The sequence below is a fragment of the Telopea speciosissima genome, chromosome 8 (assembly GCF_018873765.1).
Source record: "Telopea speciosissima isolate NSW1024214 ecotype Mountain lineage chromosome 8, Tspe_v1, whole genome shotgun sequence".
NCBI classification, from domain to species: Eukaryota; Viridiplantae; Streptophyta; class Magnoliopsida; order Proteales; family Proteaceae; genus Telopea; species Telopea speciosissima.
In genome coordinates, this window is record NC_057923.1 from 64,981,491 (window position 1) to 65,002,327 (window position 20,837).

The 20,837-nt window shown below is 40.3% G+C and overlaps 1 protein-coding gene across 1 annotated transcript in view; it reads right to left on the minus strand.

Moving 5' to 3' along the window:
- Positions 1 to 10,831: 10,831 nt before the first annotated feature.
- Positions 10,832 to 20,837, minus strand: part of LOC122671316 (protein ABC transporter 1, mitochondrial) — a 29,030-nt gene continuing 19,024 nt past the window's right edge. The window contains exons 4-8 of the mRNA XM_043868459.1: positions 14,034 to 14,192; positions 13,471 to 13,630; positions 12,340 to 12,449; positions 12,054 to 12,170; positions 10,832 to 11,283 (exon numbers count right to left, since the gene is read on the minus strand). Coding sequence (XP_043724394.1) covers positions 10,882 to 11,283; positions 12,054 to 12,170; positions 12,340 to 12,449; positions 13,471 to 13,630; positions 14,034 to 14,192 — 948 coding nt within the window. The 3' untranslated portion in view covers positions 10,832 to 10,881. The remainder of the gene's footprint in view (positions 11,284 to 12,053; positions 12,171 to 12,339; positions 12,450 to 13,470; positions 13,631 to 14,033; positions 14,193 to 20,837) is intronic.

Genomic DNA, 20,837 nt, shown 5'->3' on the forward strand with positions numbered 1-20,837 from the left:
CTATGGAATTGGTGGGCTATATTTTTTTTAACTGTCCTTTTTCGAAAGCTGTTTGATTCGGTTCGTCACTCTCCCAAATTATTAATTTTTCAGATCAAGCTATTATAAGCGATTGGTTCAAAACCTGAGATCCTATCTTTACTGTTAATAAGAAAAAGGCTCAAGATCTGTTTTCTCTTGCAACCTTCATCATCTGGTATATTTGGAGAGCCAAGAACAATATCATTTTCAAGAAACATACTTGGTCGCTGGTCAAAGTTACTAAAACTGTAGATAAAGCATTCCAAGAATTTCATCAGATTACTAAAAATCCTTTCAATGCTTCTCCTCATATGGATATTCTTTCATCTCCTATTCAGGTGCCTATTTTCAAGTGGATCCCTCCCTCATCACCTTGGGTTAAATTGAACGTTGATGCTGCTTGGAATAAGGTTTCTAAAAAAGGTGGTGTTGGGAATATCATTCGTGATCAGTCTGACTGTCTCCTCACGGCTTATTCCTATGGTGTTCACTGCAATTCTGCTTTTATTGGCGAAGCTATAGCCATTTGATCAGGGCTCCTGCTTGCCATTAGTGGTTGTTTCAAGAAGGTTATGGTGGAATTGGACTGTTCCAGTTTAATCAACCAGCTCTCCTCTTTGGATCCGGATATTGCAATTGATAGTTTAGTTCATGATATTAATCATCTTCAAAAATCTTTTGATGATTGTTCTTTTTCTATTGTTTCAAGGTCTGCCAATTCTATGGCTGGTTCCTTGGCCACGTCGGCCCTTTCGGTTGAGTACCCGATTGTTTGGCCTCTCACCACTCATTGGCTTCTCCGTTTGTACGAAGCGGAAGCCATTGTTTGTACTGACTCCTTGTTACAATGAATTTTCTTTCTATTAAAAAAAAAAATTTCTATAAGTTTCTAATTATTGATACTTAAAAAATAGATAATTTCTTAAAATTTTGAGATAAAAAATTAATTACAATAAATCATTCATTTTTTTATTACATATATCTAGGCAATTAAAATCTAAGCAATTTATCCTTAAAAAATGTAAGAAGGAACGTTATATGAATGAAGGATTGGTATCAGTCATTACGTGAGACACTTTATGTTGCCATATGGTTTGCTGCAATTGCTTGAAACTTGACATATGAGCGAAGTACTTTAAGATATATCTGCCCATAAAATTCATCCGCACATGATCTCTCACGTGGAGGTGGTGAATCTATACGTCAACTTATCATTTAGGCAATTAGGCCCATGGTTTGCCATCCAATGATCCGCATGATGCATACCGAAAAATATAAAAAAAAAATTGAGAGATTCTCTAAAGAAAGGGACACATCTTCCCTTTACCAAAAAATGATACAAAAATATGAATTTTTTTCCTTCTAAAGTTTCCGAACTATAATAGTTCGTGAGGTTTTTCTTAGGGATACTCGACACGTGTTAAAGCCATATCCAACGGTTGGCTTTTGAAATACAACCGGAGTGTTGGTTCCTATGAACCAGTGACTCTCTCTCTCTCCTCTCTCCACTCTTTCCTCAAAACCACTCCCTTCTCTGTCCTCTCTCCACTCTCCACTCTCCACGTTTGCAACATCCCAATGAAGCAGCAAAGTGCAAAGACATCTCCTCTCTCTATACTATTTCCAAAGAAAAAACGAAGAGAGCTTGGAGAAACTCCGGTGGTCACCTCTGCAAACTCCGGCGAATGCGACAAAAGCGTTGCAACCTTCACTCTCGGTCCTCCATAAACCGATCTTCACTCTTTCAGTTCTCCACTCCGACGAAGGCGTTGCAACCTTGTGAGCCGGGCGTCTGCAACCGCTCACTCTCTGCCTCTCAATCCCAAACTTCTTAATCTATTTGGTTCACGTCTTTTTTTCTTTTACTTTTATGTTTGATGTGGGAACAATTTATTGATAAATCAAAATAGGTTTACTTCTTATTTCAATGTTCTTTAATAATGGTTATCGTGGTGTAAAGAATGCAAACTTCTACCCAAAAAAAAAAAAAAGGTGTAAAGAATGCAAACGTGTAAAATGGAGTGCAGTACATGCTACTGGTTCTATATTCTATAATACTTGCTTGCTGTACATGCTATTTGAACAAAAAGGAATCTGTGCTGCCAAAGATCCCTTGTTTCCTTAATAAATGAAGAGCAGTTTATTGAGGAAGAGAAAGTTCCACAGGGGAAAAGGGTGAGTCCCCAATTGTATTCTTACATTGAAGAAAATATAAATGAAATAATCAATTTTTACATTGAAGAAATTTACCATCCAATCCAATCCAATACAATACAGGCGGATCCAGATCAAGAGTTGGGGACAGTAGGTACTATAGATTTACAGGAGTTTGTCACTATGAACATTCGGATTTGATGAGGAATTAAAAGCAACAGCTTGAATATGCAATGCCTTCTTCATAGGATCACCGATCACGTAGCAGGACTTTTTGCACTGCAGGAGAGAGGGTTGAAACGAAAAAACCAAATATGCAATGCCTTTTTTTTTTTTTTTTTTCGTCTGTTCTTTCCCCATCCCTTCCGCTTCTTTTTTTTGGGTGCAAAATGTCATTCTAGTCTTAAGATGATGGCTTCAGGCTTTTGCTTTGCTGAGCATGAACACTAATGGAACTGAATTTTCTTCTCTAATTTACTCTCTTAAACAGATTGATTGGTGGCCTGACTTAAGGTCATTAGTAGAAATGAGGTTTGGGTAGAAATTACTCATGGACAGTGTTCTTAAATCTTATGGGCTATTTGGTGAACTGTTAGTTAGCAGCTGAACATATTTGTTTTGCAGCAAATGAAGTTTAATGATGCTTAATCTAAATAATTATGGAGGGCCGAGAGTGAACGGTTGCAGACGCCTGGCTCACGAGGTTGCAACGCCTTCGTCGGAGTGGAGAACTAAAAGAGTGAAGATCAGTTTATGGAGGGCTGAGAGTGAAGGTTGCAACACCTTCGTCGCGTTCGCTGGAGTTTGCAGAGGTGACCTCCGGAGTTTCTCCAAGCTCTCTTCATTTTTTCTTTGGAAATAATATAGAGAGAGGAGACGTCTTTGCACTTTGCTGTTTCATTGGGATGTTGCAAAAGTGGAGAGTGGAGAGAGGAGAGAGACGAGAGTGGTTTTGAGGAAAGAGTGGAGAGAGGAGAGAGAGAGAGAGAGTCACTGGTTCATAGGGAACCAACACTCCGGTTGTATTTCAAAAGCCAACCGTTGGATACAGCTTTGACATGTGTCGAGCATCCCTAAGGAGAACCTCACGAACCGTATGGTGAGGGAACTCCAGAGGAAAAAAATCCCAAAAATATAGGGGAAAAGAACGCCATTGGATCGTGTGCAACGTGCGGTTCTGTGCCTAGACATAGAGCCTTGCAAAATGACCGCTGCACCCTTATGGGAAGGCAGAAATTTCCGAGGATACGACGATCATTTCGTGCGACCTTGTATCTAGGTATAGAAGCCACGCACTGCACATAACTAGGTAGTGTTCTCTTTCCCAAAAATATTTCTTCTTCTTCCCATGTATGCCCAGCAATCCTCTATGTTTTGAGTTCATCCTCTTGATATATAATTTATGGGAAATAGTTTTCTTCGACAGTGTGTCCTACGTCAGCACTCCCATGTGTCTCTATCTCTCCTCCTCAAAACAAGGAGGCACAGGTGTCTTTTCATATGAGGAGAGAGATAGACTCATCACTCATGGGAGTGTTGGCGTAGATGGTGTAGGCCACACTCCTGGATAGAGTTCTTTTTTCCCCATAATTTATGCACCACTTTTACTTCTATTCAAGTTCAATTCTTTCTTTCATTTAGGCTTTTGAAATGAACATGTTACTTCTTCTTTTGATTTTAGGCAAGTACAAACCTTTTACAAGTTTTCTTCATTTTAATTTCATGAAGAATATATTCCTTCAATTCTCCTCCTCCTCCTCGGAGGATTTAACCCAAAACCTTAAACATTAGGTATAGACGGCTCCTCCAGTAATGAAGGCACCAAGTACCTAGACACTTTGATTTGTAGCTATAACTCTATAACTCTTAAAATCTAAACACTCTTCCTCAAGTGTAGCTTAAGTGTCCTTCACTTTACAGGTGGAGAAACAACTTAAGGAGGACAAAAAAAAAACATGTATTCTATTATTATGTTGGAGGGTTCAATCCAAAATCTTAAGACACTGTGTAGTGAGAAGAGCGCCTCAAGTATAGAAAGGCACCAAGGATTGAAGCAATTCGATATAAAACTATAACTCTAGAACTGTTACAGTTTGGCATATTTTTGACCTGAACCCTAACCCGAATCTGAATGTAGGTTCGGAACCCGAGGTCATAGCACCGTGTTTGTTATGGAATGTCGATAAGGTATTCAATCGGGTAGAAGAGGAAGATGGAATCCATGCGGCAATTCGACGTCTGCTGATAAAATGACAGATACCTCCCCCGTGCGGTTGTGGGATCCACACATAGATGTACAACTCGTGGTAAGGGACCCTAACCTCGTATTAGGTGTTTTTGGTATTATAAATATGTCTGTGTTCGCATACGAAACGCATCAACTTTTAGATGTTCCGACACGAAGAAAAGAAAGACAGAATTCTCAGGTTGATGTACTAGTCGATTGCTGCATCAACCAGAGAATTGTGCCACCGTGAATTTTGCTCCTTGAGGCACGGGGCCCAGTGTTTTGAGTCGGGGATCTCACTGCCGCACCCCGAATACTGAATTAGAATGTTTTTCCCAACATTCTAGGACCCATGGTGTTATACCCGCACCCCGGGCATATAATTAAATATTATTTCTTCCTCGTGACATATAGATACCACTGCCATGTATGCTGGTGACCTATTCTCCATGATGGTCAAATCCAGCTACAAAATCATTGATCACAGTACGAGCTTGCCTGTGGAGGAAAGATTCCTCAACCGACGGTGGGGGTAATTCGTTGACGGCGACTTCGTTGATTTTCCTCCAAGTACTAATCTGAGAAGTGAAGAGTACCGGAGCGTGTACCTCAGAGCGTCGCCTCACTTGGACACCTCATTCAGTGATGAGCTTGACACTGCCGTGGCGAGACTGTTGGGGTGATAGGGGGACAAACCATGATGGCTGAGAAGTAAGTTTTAGCCCTTAATTTTATTTATTTATCCTTTCCTTCGATGTTCTCGAAGTGCGGGTCAAGGTTTGAACCGTTTGAGCTATTTTAATTGTGTAGAAAATATTCCATTCGTGGGTCCCACTTATTTAAGGAAGCGTGTGATGGGCTTATAATCCCATGGTGGATGGACCTATCCCCAAGTGGGTTCTTTTCTATTTGAAACCTGTGGGCAGTCCCATTTAGTTAAGAGGCCCATTTAACTTGAGGGCCCATTTGACTATATTTGACCCAAAAATGGGTAAACCCATTCCTTTACCCTAAATAAGATCATGGGTCGATCCATTACCTCTTGATCCATTTGACTCAAAAGATCCAAGACCCATTTTTACAAATAACTCTAAAGGGGGAGAGAGCACTCATCCCTCATTACTTCTCCCATCCAACCTAAATCGTGGAGGAGAGAAAGAGGAGAGAAAGAGGAAGGAGAAAAGGGAGGAAGAAGGGTGGAGCAGCTTGATAGGGAGACTTGAGGATCTTGCTTCTTGGAGCCTCAACGTGGGTCCTATTTCCTTGAGGTAGGTAAGTTTTTAAGGCCCTCTTCTTTCTTCATTTTGGGTTTTGGGGTTGGGAGATGGTAGAGAAATCGGTCTAGGGTTGTCTTGAGACCCAATGATCGATGTGAGCTGATGGCCATGATCATGGTGGAGCTATTTGACTCCATTGGCTAACCTCAAAGCTCCCAATCCCATCCCCATTAATAGACATAAGGTTTCTACCTTATTATGCCCTAAATGAGGTTCTCCTTGCTTTCCTTTATTGAATCAATGGGTTGCATAGGCCTAATGGGGTCTTAGGACCCTAATGTGCCAAGGAGAAAGCCTTCTTGGTGTTTCCTTTCCTCCAATCTACTTGGAAATGGAAGCCTTGGTGAAGAATCCTTTGATTTTGGAGTTTGGAAGCAGGTGGTTTTACCTGCGGTTTTAAGACCTACGAGAAACCACCCTGAGACCATCTCTTAAGAAGCTCTCAGTTAAAGTCGGTTTTACCTGCGGTTTCACATCTGAGGTAAAATCACACGTAAAACCGCATCTGACAGAAACCTTCCTGACCTCTGTTAAAGTTGGTTTTACATACGGTTTCATGCTCTTTGAGAAACCACCCATAAAACCGTCCGTTCCCAGAACTGCTGACATTTGACCTTGACCCACTATTTTGATCATAACTTGATCTACATATATCGTATTGATATGATTCAACTTGCGTTATAAACTAGACTCAAAGGGCTACAATTACTATGAAGAAATCTTGGACCCAATATGAGTGTGTGATCCTCAAAAATAGATTCAAACTTGCCTGATGTGTTTAGACAGTAACTTTAGAATTTAAGTTATATGTCGGTGACATTGCCTACTTTGTGGCTATTGGAGTAGAACTTATTAGGATTTAATGGGGGTTTAATTACAACCTAAGGTACCCCTAATCATACTAATTAATTGATTTATTATAGTACCAAGATTTACCTTTAATGCCCTTAAAATCCCTTTCCCTCATTAGTTTTGGGTTTGGAAACTTTGGAGTTTGAAGTTGGACCTTGAGGTTCCACTTGGAACCTAAGGGGTGACCTTGGTTCAGTGTTGGACCTCATTAATGAGGCCTTGCCTCTAAGTACAATCCTAGAACCCCTCTTTGCAACCTTGTTGCTGAGTTTGGGTTTCATTACTCAAAATCCTATAATGTGATATTTGGGAGTTCAATCCCTTGAGTTCTCTAGACCCAATGAATTTAATGATGTAATCAGGCCCCAGTGGACCCTAGGACACCCTTCCCTTGTCCTTGAGACTTAAAGATCCAAGTAGGACAAATTGGGTTAAAGAACACCTTCAAAACTATATCATGCCTTGATCGAATGCAAGGGCAGATGCAAAGCCCTGCCTACAACCGTGCTTGCATCCGTGCTACCCTAAAGGCCTGCAAGCTATGTAATTTATGGGGTTTTTCCTAAGGGACTTTCCCCCACCATTTATAACACTCTTCTACACTATCCTAGGCTTCATTAATTGTGTGAGGAGAAGTACTTAGCGGTCATCGAACAACGAATCAAATCAACGGGACACGAACTATATTGTGAGTGGGGATTGGATCTTATTTTATTTTGAGTGTTTTTATGTTTAAATGTTGTGCTTGATGCATTCATGTTATGTGATGCACTTCATGCATAAATACATGTTTACACTGTTTATCTATGAATGTGTTCATGTGTGTGATAATTGATGACTATGTATTACAAATGTGGCTGAAATTGTATGAGATAATATTGTGGTTTGTTTAATGTCTTTCTTCATATATTAAATTTGGCCTGTCATATGCCGTGTCGTGCTGGTACCTGGGTACTAGATGGCATGGGACGTCGATGCACCCGAAATACCTTTCCATACGATAGTTTTATATAGCATGTTGTATATTTGATTTGATATTTGTGTTAAAGGGATACGGAAGGTAGATGTGTAAGTTCCTACGCCGTATCGCCTTATTGATAATCTAGCCCAGGGATCAGGGGTAAGTTCTGGTACTGTGGCTTGGGATTATCGAAGGCTTGCTGGGAGACCAATGGTGTGTTCTGGGATCGGCAGGCTTCCACTGACGTAGTTAGGGGTATATCGTTGGGGATCGAGGGTGTGTTCCGATACCAGGGATATGGCCTTACTATGTCGTAGATTAATGGTGTTGTATCGTTGGGGATCGAGGGTGTGTTCCGGTACCAGGGATACAATTCAATTACTCTACACAGCATAGCATCCATGCATGCATTACATCTCATCATAATCATCATCATTATTCATATTACATATCATATTGTTGTGTTTGTTGCATGACTGTAAATCAGATCTGATGTGTAAATCATCATTGGTGGTATGGGACGTCAATGATGTTTGCTCATCAGGTTCGGCTTGCAGTCCTATATTTGTTGTGTGTGTGTGGATTCAATTTCCTGCTCATTGGGCTAGTGGAAGCTCACCCCTAGGGAAATCCTTCTTTTTAGAATGTGATGCAGGTTGTACGGTACCGGTGGATGATGAAGGACTCGGTAAGAGATGTTGATGCGAAAGTTGGTCTACGACCATTGATGCTTATCCTTACTCCTTGTTGCTTTCGATATTATATTTTTGGATGTATGTTTCATTCATTTCTCTGTATTTATCAAACAATTTCAATTGTATTAACTTTTAAATTCAAGGATAATCCACCTTATGTATTTATTACCATTGCAATTATTCCCTAAATGAGGATCAACAGTCTTTATTATAAGTCTTCCGCTATTCTGATAATTGATCTGATTCTCATTTATATGACTGTGAGGCAAGCCACTGCGTCCATGATCCTGGAGGCGGTTTAGGATGTTGGTAAGCATCCTAGTCATACCCTTTTTATTATATTTTATCCCTTGTCGGGATGGGGGTGTGACATATGGGGCCCACAAAATCCAATTACCCGCACAAGGGTCGGCTATTTATTTAAACAAATCAAATCTTACAAAAAGACAAATTTGAATTAAAATTGAATTTTGGATTATGTGAGTATTAGGTTAATGACACCTATCAAAAACAAATTGAATCTTGGATTATGTTAATGACACCTACAAAAGACTTATATGACACCTAAGCAGTTTATTATTCAGATACTTAAACCGCCCTTAATATAAAAATCAACCTAAACATATCTAGTGGGACATTCTGCACTATTCTAACTAATTAAAAAACACTAACATCTATCCACCCCACTAACCGACTTAAGGTTTAACGTAGAAAAGGAAATTAAAATTAATCTAAAACTAATTCGTTCACCTGCAATGTTTTCCACCCATATGAGTGAAACAGAGAAGTAGAGAAAAGAAGAAAAAGAAGAAGAAAGGGAGAAGAAGGTGCCGGATTGGGGAGGATTTGCTAACTTAAGGTAAAATCCTCACTTCCTCATCTTTTCTCTAATTAATTAAACCATAGTGGATCCTACTAAATCCATGATGATTTGGAATGAATCATGTTCTTTCAATTCTTGTAGTTTATGAAACTGGGTTTTAATTTGTGGAATTAGAAGCTAAAACCCACGTATATATAAACCCTAGCTCTTTGCTAACCTGAGCACTAACCTATTCACAGTTCTAGGGATTGAATTAAAATAATTGATGCATATTCAGCCACATAGAACTATTTTATCCAAGAACTGATCCATGAAATTATCGTCATGGTTGTACCCACCTTCAAAACCTCGACTTTTCCATACAAATCGATCATACCATGGTTCCATTCATAATAATGATCACGTAAGCAACATCTATGATCAATTGAATGAGAATTCAACCCAAAACCCATTAAAGATTTTGTTTCTGCATTTTTGGGGTTGCTGTGCATCTCTGGTCGATGTCCTAGTCGACTGGGTCATCAACCAGAGAATGCTACTTCAGTTTTACACCTATTGATATCTCTAGTCGATGTCCCAGTTGATTGGACCATCAACCAGAGAATGCAACTTCAATTTTTAAAACACTGTCATCTCAGGTTGGTGTCCCAGTTGACTGGTTCATCAACCAGAGAATAATTATTTCAATTTTTAAAACACTGCCATCTCAGGTTGATATCCCGGTTGACTGCCTCATCAACCTGAGATGCTGTTTCATTGGTAAACACGCCCTAGACCCTATCCAACTGTACCACGGGGTAACCCTAGGACTCCACATGGGTTTTGACGCTTTTTAACACTGGATATGATTAAACATTCATAGGACCTTACCATTTGCTCGTCAAGTTGCGTCGACCACCGATACCGAACGAAACCCAACATCACTATCTCGATCATAACAAGGTAAGTGAGGATAGACTTTGATTATTTTAAGAATGTATGACTTCATTCTTGAATATAATTATCAGTATTTAATTGCATATTTAAATTCCAATTTTACCTGTGATAATTATTGTTTCCGTTATTTGTGATTTATGAACGTGAACGATGTACTGTGAAATATGCTTTGTGAATATTTGTGATAGAATAGACGCCGTAGTCGACTTGAAAACAAGTGGTATGGTGTACTGTAATATGGGATGCGGGAGCACAATATACCTCGTACGATGCTATTTAGATGCACATGGCTAAGGATGTCAATTCCTTAATGCTACAACCCTTACCAACAGGGGTTCAGATGTTGGTGATCATAGCCCCTTGTCCCGAGGAGTACATGCCGGAGTGGGATCCAGGCTATGATTATCGGAGTCTACCCACGGAAAGGTATACCGTACCAAAGACTGATGTGAGTCCCATACAATAATTGAGGTACGTCTCAGGGAAATGGGAAGAAACTGAGATTGTTACCCGAGTTGTTGGCGTGGCATTGACCTAGTGACTTAAGCATTGCTTACTAAATGAAAATTAGGTTTAAAATTAGAGGACCCAAATCTATAACTAGCTCCAGCTGTATGGGCAACATAATAAATAATTCATTATAGTTTAGCCTTACGCCAAGATTATGCTTCCAGCAAAACCATATGTGAGCTGTATCTTGGAGCTAAACAAGGCAGGCAGCATCACATCTTTCTCTTCAATTTCTACCCAAACCAAAATATAAAGTTCCAAAAATATTTTAATAATTGCAACCAGAAATGATTTTTTTTTTAAATTATTGAGATTGATACCCTTGGAGGAGTGGGACTGGGACCGGGGGGGGGGGGGGAGCTTGACACAAAATTACATTCCAACACTACTAACAGATCAATTAATGAAGACATTGAGAAACAATGTTATGCAATTGAGCCGCTGGACAAGATCTCTCCATCATCATCTTCATCACCAAATCGATACTGCTCATAGACTTCAAGCAACAGTTCCCTACATGGTACAACAGCTCCAAGTTTGATACAGACCAAGAAGGCACCTGAGAGCTTACGGTGAAGACTGTAGACTTCATCTGGCGGTGGGGTCAGCCTGTGCTTCAGCATTGTTGCCCCAAGGTTTGAAATGCTCTGTGTGATGTTTGTGGAGCGGAAATCATACCCACCTGGCTTCGAGAATGGTAAACCCACAATAAAACCAGCCTGGACATGAGCCTCGAGCATTATTTCTGATTCCATTCCATTAAGGAACCCAAGCCTCCTTGACGTTTCAATCACCACATCTTTATCACAGTTTGCACAAGCAAGCACCTGATACAATATTCAAATGGATGGAACAGTTGCTCAATATATAAAAATAAAGAAGTCTTGAACCTACATTTGAATAGCTACTCAATATGTAAAAACAAAATTTTAATACCATCATTTATTTGACATGATCCCATTAAAAGGATTCTTGAATATATCAGTAAGCCAGTTTGAGCATTTCAATGGGCACTCACAGTATATCTTCGAAAGCGGCATGATAGAATAGGCATTGGTTCATCAGGACCCACTAAAGGAAGGGGTCCAACCTAAAAATTTTCCACCAAAAGTGAGCATAATCCAACGACTTTCAACCAACTTATCAGTAGCTTTTTATTAGCAAATTCTATCAATTCTTACAGTCGATATACAAGGTTGTGATCATTGGATTAGGCTAACTAGTTATCTCATTGGATTAGGCTGACTACTTATCTAAACAATCTCTGTGATAGGGCCACCAATGGTTGGTCACAATCCCTCATAAGCAACATGGCCATTTACGATGCCCCAAGCCCATCTTGACACGGCATCAAGATCTCATGAAAATTTTAGACCAATCTTTGCATGGAAGTAAAACAAAATACTATATCAATTTCTCACAAGAAAATAAGGTCTACGGAAATTATAGATATTTTTTATTGAAAGAGAAATTAAAGGTTTTAAAGGGAAAAGTTCGGGAATACCAATATAAATGAGAGAAATATATGAGATGGAAAAACCAGGTTGAAGAAGTCAAGCTCAAAACATATCTAACTTTGAATGCATCTCAGACCTACCATTCTTAGGTAGTCATTAACAAAACTCTTTGGGTAATCTCGAGCAGCCCCAAAGTCAATGAGATTGATCATTCTTGTGCTCTCATCATATAGAAAATTGCTCCAATTAGGATCAGTCTGTATTAAATAAAAGCTGTCATTACGTCGTACGACCAAAGCAACATTAAGACTAAAGAAGCATTTTCTCTACAATTAGAAGGACTGAACCCTTTCCTGCAAAAGGAAAATGAGACGAAATATTATGTGAATGAATAAAAAATGTCACACGAGAAGAATGAAGACCTGCCTGCATAAAACGAAAAACAAATAACTCCATCAAAGTGAGCTTGAGCAACTTTTTTCCAACATAATTACGAGTCTCCTGGGATAACAAGGCCACCTTATCAATAGGAACCCCTATAAAAAGAGGGAAAATATGGACCACATTTTAGAAGAAACAGATGATTGAAGGATCCAACAATGCATTATGAAACAGATAGTTTACACATACAGAATCAATCACTCAAACCTCCAGCGGAGCCAGCCAATCAACTGACTCAAATTTTAGCTATTGCCCCCGAGAAAATGGTGAGATTTTCAGAGCCATTCATCCCTTGAGACCACTGGAGGTTCTGCCATAGCGTAGATTTCTTGCTATTCTTCAGGGTCTCAGAATACCATGGAAGGTTTATTTTTTCATTATCATTCACCAGATTACCATCTTAAGGAGCCGCAAAGGAGATCCCTATATTTAATGAGAGGCTCATATCTTGGCATCTAGTTTGAACACCTCCATTACATGAGTGTCTAAATCATCTATATAAGCAAGTAAGGAGATGCAAAATGAAATGTTCAGTTCCTCAATTATTGTATATTGAGTTGAAAATTTGAATAGATCATTTTTTACATGGATCTCTTCTTGCAGCTGATATTGCTTACTGAAATTCCTTACTTGCTTATAAACATTGATTGTTGAGTTCTCATTCCGAGGTTTTCTTTTTTTTTTTTTTTTGGGTGTGTGTTGGTGGGTGGGGAGGGGGGAGGGGGGAGGGGGGTTCAAAGTAAATGTTCACAATCGTTGGTGGTTTTACATCAAAGCACTGCACATTTCTAGTAAGTATTTTGAAATAGAAAATGATGACAGTATGTATGGCCTTTTTTGCAATGGGACCTATATTAATTTCAAAATGCATTATTTCCCTTCAAAATATCAACCTAGTCGTTGTACTGTAATTTCAATTGGTACTCCGTCCTGGAGCTACACACACTGTTTAGGGCTTTTCCCTCTTTTTGTATTCTTTGCACCACATTATAATTATTTGAGAAGGAAAAATATGGTTGCTCAATCACAAGAAGATGGAATGTTGGACTTGAAGTGGTAATGAACCATCTCAAGATTCAAGGAAGACGGTTATTTATAGGATAAACAATGAATTACCAGACACAAATTCTGTCGTTAAGACTCTTCTACTTGAGATATCATCAATGACAAGTGGAACATAGAATCCTTCAGTGACGGACAGAAGATGACGAAATCGTTTTTGATTACTTGCCTCCAACTTATAATCACATTCGCGTGATAGTTCCTCTTTAGCCACCTGCAGAGGATTCCAGGATTAATCTTAATATAGGTATTAAATATAATTATGAGGTCCACTTAGTTTCTTCTGCGAATGAATACTCATCCAAAAGCATTCAGAACAGAAGATTAAAGCGAAGAAATAAGAAGTTAATACCATAAGATATGTTTGAGTTTAAATACCATTAGAATGAGGGTGCAGGAATATAACCTAGATGCACAATAGATTCACACATATCTCTGGACAGAGAATGACATATTATGTTGACTACTAGCAAGGATAAAATGAGAAGAGGCAGCAACGGGAAAAAAGGTTCCACGCTGAATTTCAAAAATTCAATTACATTTTTAGATTAATAATAAAAAGGTATTTGGAGTCTCCTCAGATAAAACTGACAACAAACTAATGAACCAGCATCTACCTTCATGGCTCTATCTAGATAAAGCCCTTTAGGAATAAGATTAGTATAATCCAGAAGTAGCTTCACATTCTCAATATCACTTTCAATGCTATCCGCGACACCAGGGTACTGTATCTTCATTGCGACATGCAACCCATCCTTGGTGACAGCTCGATGTACCTGAAAATTAAATTGGTGAGGAAAAATAGCAAAAGACACAAATATCTGGATACAGCCTTCACTTCTATAAAGAAAAGATATTTAGCAGTCAATATTAAAGTAAAGAAGAAAAAAGAACAACTGAAAAACAAAACATGAACTCAAGGTTAAACTTTGTCAGTAATTATACTGCAAACAAAAAGATCTGTGTCTGGAACTTAAGTTGCACAGAAAAAGATACAACTTCATTAGATTCGCTTGGGAAAACCAGAAGGAAAATGACTACTGATATGCAACATTAACCTGAACTGTAATACTAGTCTTCCAAGGGAAACCATAGGGCCATACCATGCATGGTAAGTGCAATATGTAGGATTTTTTATGCTCAATCGGCCTCAGAAGATTTTATTTTGGACCATGATTGGGTTCTATGGACCATGACTCCTTATTTTTATTAATGTAATGGTCCTCTTTTATAAGCCTATATTTGGGGTCTTAATTTTGTAAATGGCATTAAGTATATAGATAAGATTGTGTGGGAGGTCCCTTGTGCTGTTAAGTTAGTATAATCTAGGAGGAGTCCAACTTGAAGAGAGAGTTATTTATTTGGTTTAGGAGTCCTAAAGCCAGTTTATTTGGTCTTCATAAATTGGGTAGTAAACCTACACGAATTTATGGAATTTTGAAATGGAAAATTAGTTTGACTCAGTTAATATTAAGTTGTTGCCTCTCTTTCTATCCCTTTTCTATCCTCTCTCTCTTTCCCACGACTTTTCCCTTCCTCTATTCCCTTTCTTCCCTATCCTTGGAACTCCATTGATAACAGTTTCTTTCCTTCTAAATAAAACCCACCACCAGCAAGTCCTCTTCGATCTTCATTAATTGGTTCAAAGCCTTATCTGGCCATGGATACCTTTATTTTCAAGACTAGAGTTCACTTGCCCAATATAAAAAATGTTGTTTTATTCTTAGACGAAGGAAGAAGTGAGAATTTTGTTTTGCACTCCATGGTAGAGATGTTGTCTAAGACGGATGAGATTATCATTGAATCTGACAGTGAGGTTTTCATCGAATTGTCAATTTCTCAACACACTTTGATGGTACTAGATGCCATGTATTTCCTTTTTCCAAGCATATCATCATAGTTGGTCAATCAGGGATGGAAGAACAGAAGTTCATCCTTGATCGTGAAGGAAACTCAATCACCCATGCATGTTAAAACCCTTCCACCTACAGATCTACTACATACTATTGTCTTGAAAGGGTTGCAGTGCGATAGCTCTTTAAAGCCGGTTGAAGCAACACCAACAATGCGGGCACAAGAGGAATTAATTAATGGTCCGATTGAAGCCATGGAGCCCCAGAAACAGATTCCAATAGGTGAGTTATCACTTAGCCTTATTCGTAAGGAGATTGAGACAATTGATTTTTTTCTTCCTCCATAAATCCCGGCAGAATTCAGAAGTGGACTGTTGCTGATTTTTAGGAGAAGCTTTGGATCACCATCAAATCAAAGCAAGTGTTCCACAATGTCGATCAACTGGTGATGATCCTCCTGTTTTACAAAACTCAAGTGCCAGTTTTTTCAAATAAGGGGGAATTGATGTTCAATTGGGCCACTCGGGCCTTAGAAAACTTTATTTTGGCCCATGGTTGGGTTCTATGGCCTTGGGCTTCTTATTTTTGGGTTTATTACTGTAACGGGCTTCTTTTATAAGCCCATATTTGGGTACTTACTCCTATACACGAAATTAAGTATATAAATAAGATTGTGTGGGTCCCATATGTTGTTTAGTTAATTTAGTCTAAAAAGAGTCCTTATTAGTTACGTATTTAATGTACTATTGTTAGTAAATAGTTTATGTTGGAGTCTTCTATAACAGGTATTTGATCAGGTTAAATTAGTTTTTGTTCAGGTAACTTTGAAGAGATAGTTGTTTGTAAGGGTGTCAATTTAGGACCAGACAGGACCCAAAGAATTGAAGACCCACCCATTCAGTTATTGGTCCGGTTATGGATCTGAATTTTGGAACCGATTAGCAAATGGGACAGGTTTCCCAACAGTTCTAGAACCTAAACACCAGTTTGGAAGCGGATGGATCTGGAACAGCCACGGCCCCTTTAAAACTTGCATCTAATCATATATAATGTATTAATGTAAGTTGGGTTATGATCAGGGATGTTTATTTGGATTTTGGATGTATTGGGATGCTTGGTAATGGAGATTTCCTGATAAGTATTTTGGTTCATAGTTTTATTTGTATGCTTAAGAATGGATATTTGATTATTTATATGCTTAGTTAAAAATTTTGAAATTTGGACACTGTAATAGCGCCTAAAATCGACTAGGAACAACCGTTCCACCCATTAATAAACGATTCCGGATCTCAGGTTTGGAACTAAGATAAATGGGCCGGTTCTGGTCCTAATCCCTTAGGACTGGAACCAATTAGGAACTGGACCGATTTACACCATGAGTTGTTATTTGGTATTTATAATAGGACTGTAATCAAGATCATTTAGTTAGAATGTTGCTGAGTCGTGTCGATATTGCTATTATGTTCTTTTCTTTCTACTTTTATTAATCTTTTGTCATTGCACGGTTGCTTGTAGCCGACCCGATTAGTTGGGATAAGGTTGAGTTGTGGTGGTTGTTGTTGTTGTACTGTAATCAAGATCATTGGCTGCCTTCTATTCCAGGGGGTCAAATCAATAGCATTTCCTCTCATCCTTCTGTCTCTAAAGTTCTCGGATCTCATTATCCAACTATCAAAACAACGGAACTGGGCTCTTTTTAGATCCTTGTTCTCAGTCAATGAGGTGGATGCCATTGCTCAAATCCCCTCGAGTATATCTTCTAGGGAGAATGGCTGGAATTGGGCCTTAACCCAGTCAGGTGTTTCTCTGTTAAATCAGCCTACTATTGCTCTCTTACAGATCACTATCACTCTACTTCATCCCCCAATACTTTTTGGAGATTTTTATGGAATCTGGAATTAATTCCGAAAATTAAAATGCTCATTTGGAGATGTTGCACTAATTCTATTGCAGTTAAACATTTATTAGCTCATCGGAATCTCTCTACTAATAACCTCTGTCCATTATGCTTGAGTAGTGAGGAAACCATTGTCCATGCTCTTTTCAAATGTCATTTTGCTGCTACTTGCTGGTTAGTATCTCCATTATGTTTTAACACCCAAGAGTTTCACGGTACGTGTTTCCTGGATTGGCTTAATTACCTTCTTGTTAAATATAAATGTCCCAAACTTATGGATTTTTATATGGGTCTTTTATTTTGTCGCAGATTCGGAAGGCTTGAAATAATGCAATATTCAATCGAGTTGATCGTACCATGGCTGCTATTGTGGTGTACCATTCATGAGGGGCATGTGTGTAGTTCTTTGGTAGATTTTGGACAAGTTTTGGATAGTGGTGCTGTGACTTCTCCCCCTCCTAGGAACCTCCCGTAAGTCCATTTTATTACACTCTGACAGTCTTGGCATGCTTCTTCCAGAAATGGAAGTGAAGGTGTGCTTATCAAATCCCATATGGGATCCTTTGTTACTGTGAAGTGCAAGACAGGTTTCAGTTTCTCTGCCGCTGCAATGGAAGCAGAAGCCATTCAGGATGGGATTCTTCTTGCTAAAGCCTTTTGCTTACCAGCATTGCTGGTCCTTAGTGATTGCCTTGCCAGTATTCGTAGTTTACAGGATTGTTCCTGTACCTTGGACGGATCATCTAAAATAATTTTATATAACATCTTACTTTCGATTTCTGATTTTGTCTGTAGATTTTAGGTTCAATCCCCGTGCCTTCAATAGGGAGGCCCAATACTTGGCGTCAAGTGCTTATTGTTTTGGTAACTCTTGTGTCTGGTGGATTCAGCCACCCCGGGGGCTAGTAAATCTTTCTTTTCTGATAAGGGATTTCTCCTTTTTGGATTTTTTGTAATAATAGTTTGGTTTGTGTTGAATTCCGTGAATACTGGCTTGAGTTAGAGTGACTACAACCATCTTTATTTATATTTTATAATGTAAAGAGGAACATTCTGGAATTGGTACAAGGACAAAATTACCCCTAGGACAATTCTATCCTTGAACCCATATTACAACACTCCCCCTCAAGTTGGAGCATACATGTCAAACATGCCCAACTTGCTAATTATAGGACAAATTAACTTACTACTAATTAAAGAGGCTGCCTCCTCCTTCTCCGCTCTCTTTAACCCCTCCCTCCCCCCCTCCCCTATCCCCTCTGGGCTCATTGATAAATTCATTCCTCCTCCCCTCTCCACCTCCCTCATAGCCATCCCCTCTGATGAGGAAATCTCTCAGGCTATTCTCTCTCATAAGGCTAACAAAGCCCCTGGTCCTGATGGCTTCAGCATGGGATTCTTTCTCAGCTGTTGGGACTCTTTTAAAGGAGAGGTGTTCAAAGCCATCCGCAGTTTCTTTTTCAAGCCGGGTCAGCTTCCTCAGATCAATCAGACTCTCATCTGCCTTATCCCCAAAAAAGATGGGGCTACTTCTTTGTCTGATTTTCGGCTTATCTCCCTCTGTAACCTCATTTATAAGTTCATTGCCAAGATTCTTGCCAATTGGATTAGGGTTGTCAGTCCTTCCCTCGTCAGTCCCAACCAATCGGCCTTCATCTACGGCCGAAGCATTGCGGACAATATTATCCTCTACTCCAAGATCGTCAAAGGATTTGACCGCAAATCTCACTCCCCTGCGGCTCTTTTGAAAATCGATCTCCACAAAGCCTTTGACTCCATCCGTTGGGATTTCATCTGTGATGTACTCTCCATCATGGGATTCCCCCCTGTCTTTATCCGTTGGATCTACGCCTGCATCTCCTCCCCCTCCTTCTCTGTCCTCGTCAATGGCACCCCCGCCAGTTTCTTCCGCTCCAAGGTGGGCATTTGTCAAGGCTGCCCCCTCTCTCCTTTCCTCTTTTCCCTTGCCCTGGAAGTCCTCTCCAGGAGCCTCCAAACCAAAACTGATCTCCATCTTATCTCTCCCCTCCCTAAATGCAAGCACACCAATCTCTCTCATCTGGCCTTCGCCGACGACCTGATGATCTTTTCTAAGGCCTCCCACTCCTCTATCTCTGCCATTATGGACTCTCTCCACCTCTTTGAATCTCTCTCTGATCTCTGAGTCAACCTCCTCAAATCCAAAATCTTTCTCTGTGGTATCTCGGACCAAAGAGACCCTTCGCCAGCTTACTGGCTTCTCCATAGGCACCCTTCCTGTCATTTACCTTGGCCTCCCCCTGATTCCTACCAGACTCTTGAGCCACCATTGTACTCCTATGCTCGACATCATCCGCAAGCGCCTCCAGCTTTGGAAAGGCAAGCTTCTCTCCTATGCTGGAACACTTGAATGTATCCGTTTGGTCCTCCGAGCCTCCTACATTTACTGGGCAGGTATCTTCTGCATCCCTAACTCCACCATCAAGGCCATTGAACGCATCCTTTGTGCCTTCCTTTGGAAAGGGAAAGACACCCCCAGATTTCTTCACCCTGCCAGCGGGAAGTCTATTTGCCTCCCTAAATCCCAGGATGGTCTGGGTCTCCGCCGTATTCGTGACTCTAACACGGAGGGCATTCTTAAACTCCTCTGGAAAATTTCTTCCCACCAGGACTCAATCTGGGATTCCTGGTTCCAATCTCATCTCCTTAAATCCGACTCCATCTGGACAGTCCCCATCCCTGCTGACTCCTCTTGGATCTGGCATAAGATTCTCTCTCTTTAGCCCCTTGCTCTCCATGGAATCTCCTCTTCCATTGCTGATAGTACCTCCACCTCTCTCTGGCTCGACCCCTGGCACCCCCTAGGGATCCTCTATAATCTGCTTGGTCCCAGAGCCATCTACTCCTCTGGTCTCCCAAAGGATGCCCTTGTCTCTGCCCTCATCTCTTCTGGCTCCTGGTCTCCGCCCTCATCTCTTAACCCTGCCATCATCTCCTAGATCTGGGAAACGCTCCCCCCCTTGCAGTCCACCCCATCCCATTGTGCGGACAAGGTTATCTGGCTTCCCTCTCCCAATGGTATCTTCACCTCTTCTTCAGCTTGGAACCTTTCCAGAGACCCTAGCCCTTCTGTCCCTTGGCACACATTAGTCTGGTTCACAGGCCACATCCCCCGCCATAGCCTCACTATTTGGAGAGCCCTCAGACTTTGCCTCGCCACCCAAGCCTTCCTCATCCACCGCACCATCCCCGCACCCCCCCTCTTGTAACCTTTGTTGGATTGGCCGAGAAGACACCCCTCACCTCTTCTTTAACTGCCCCTTCACCTCCACCATTTGGAACAAGGCCATGTCATCTATTTGGCCACATAGTAGAAGGGCCCGGAGTTTTGACCGTGAATGGCTCTGGTTGCTTAAGACTTTTTTGGGGAGCTCCATCTATGACACTATTGGGAAGCTAGTTTTTAGCGCTGTAATTCACCATATCTGGTTGAAAAGAAACCTTAGGAGATGGACTTCCAAATCTAGATCCTTTGACTTGATTTGGAAAGCCATCTCCTTCAATGTGTCTTCCAAACTCAGCTGTATCCGGCAGAGGCATTCCATGGACACCCTTAGGAACGGGCACATTTTGACTTTTTCGGGCCTTGATATTGCCCTCTTGCGGCCTTCCTCCTCTGCAGAGGCTGGTTG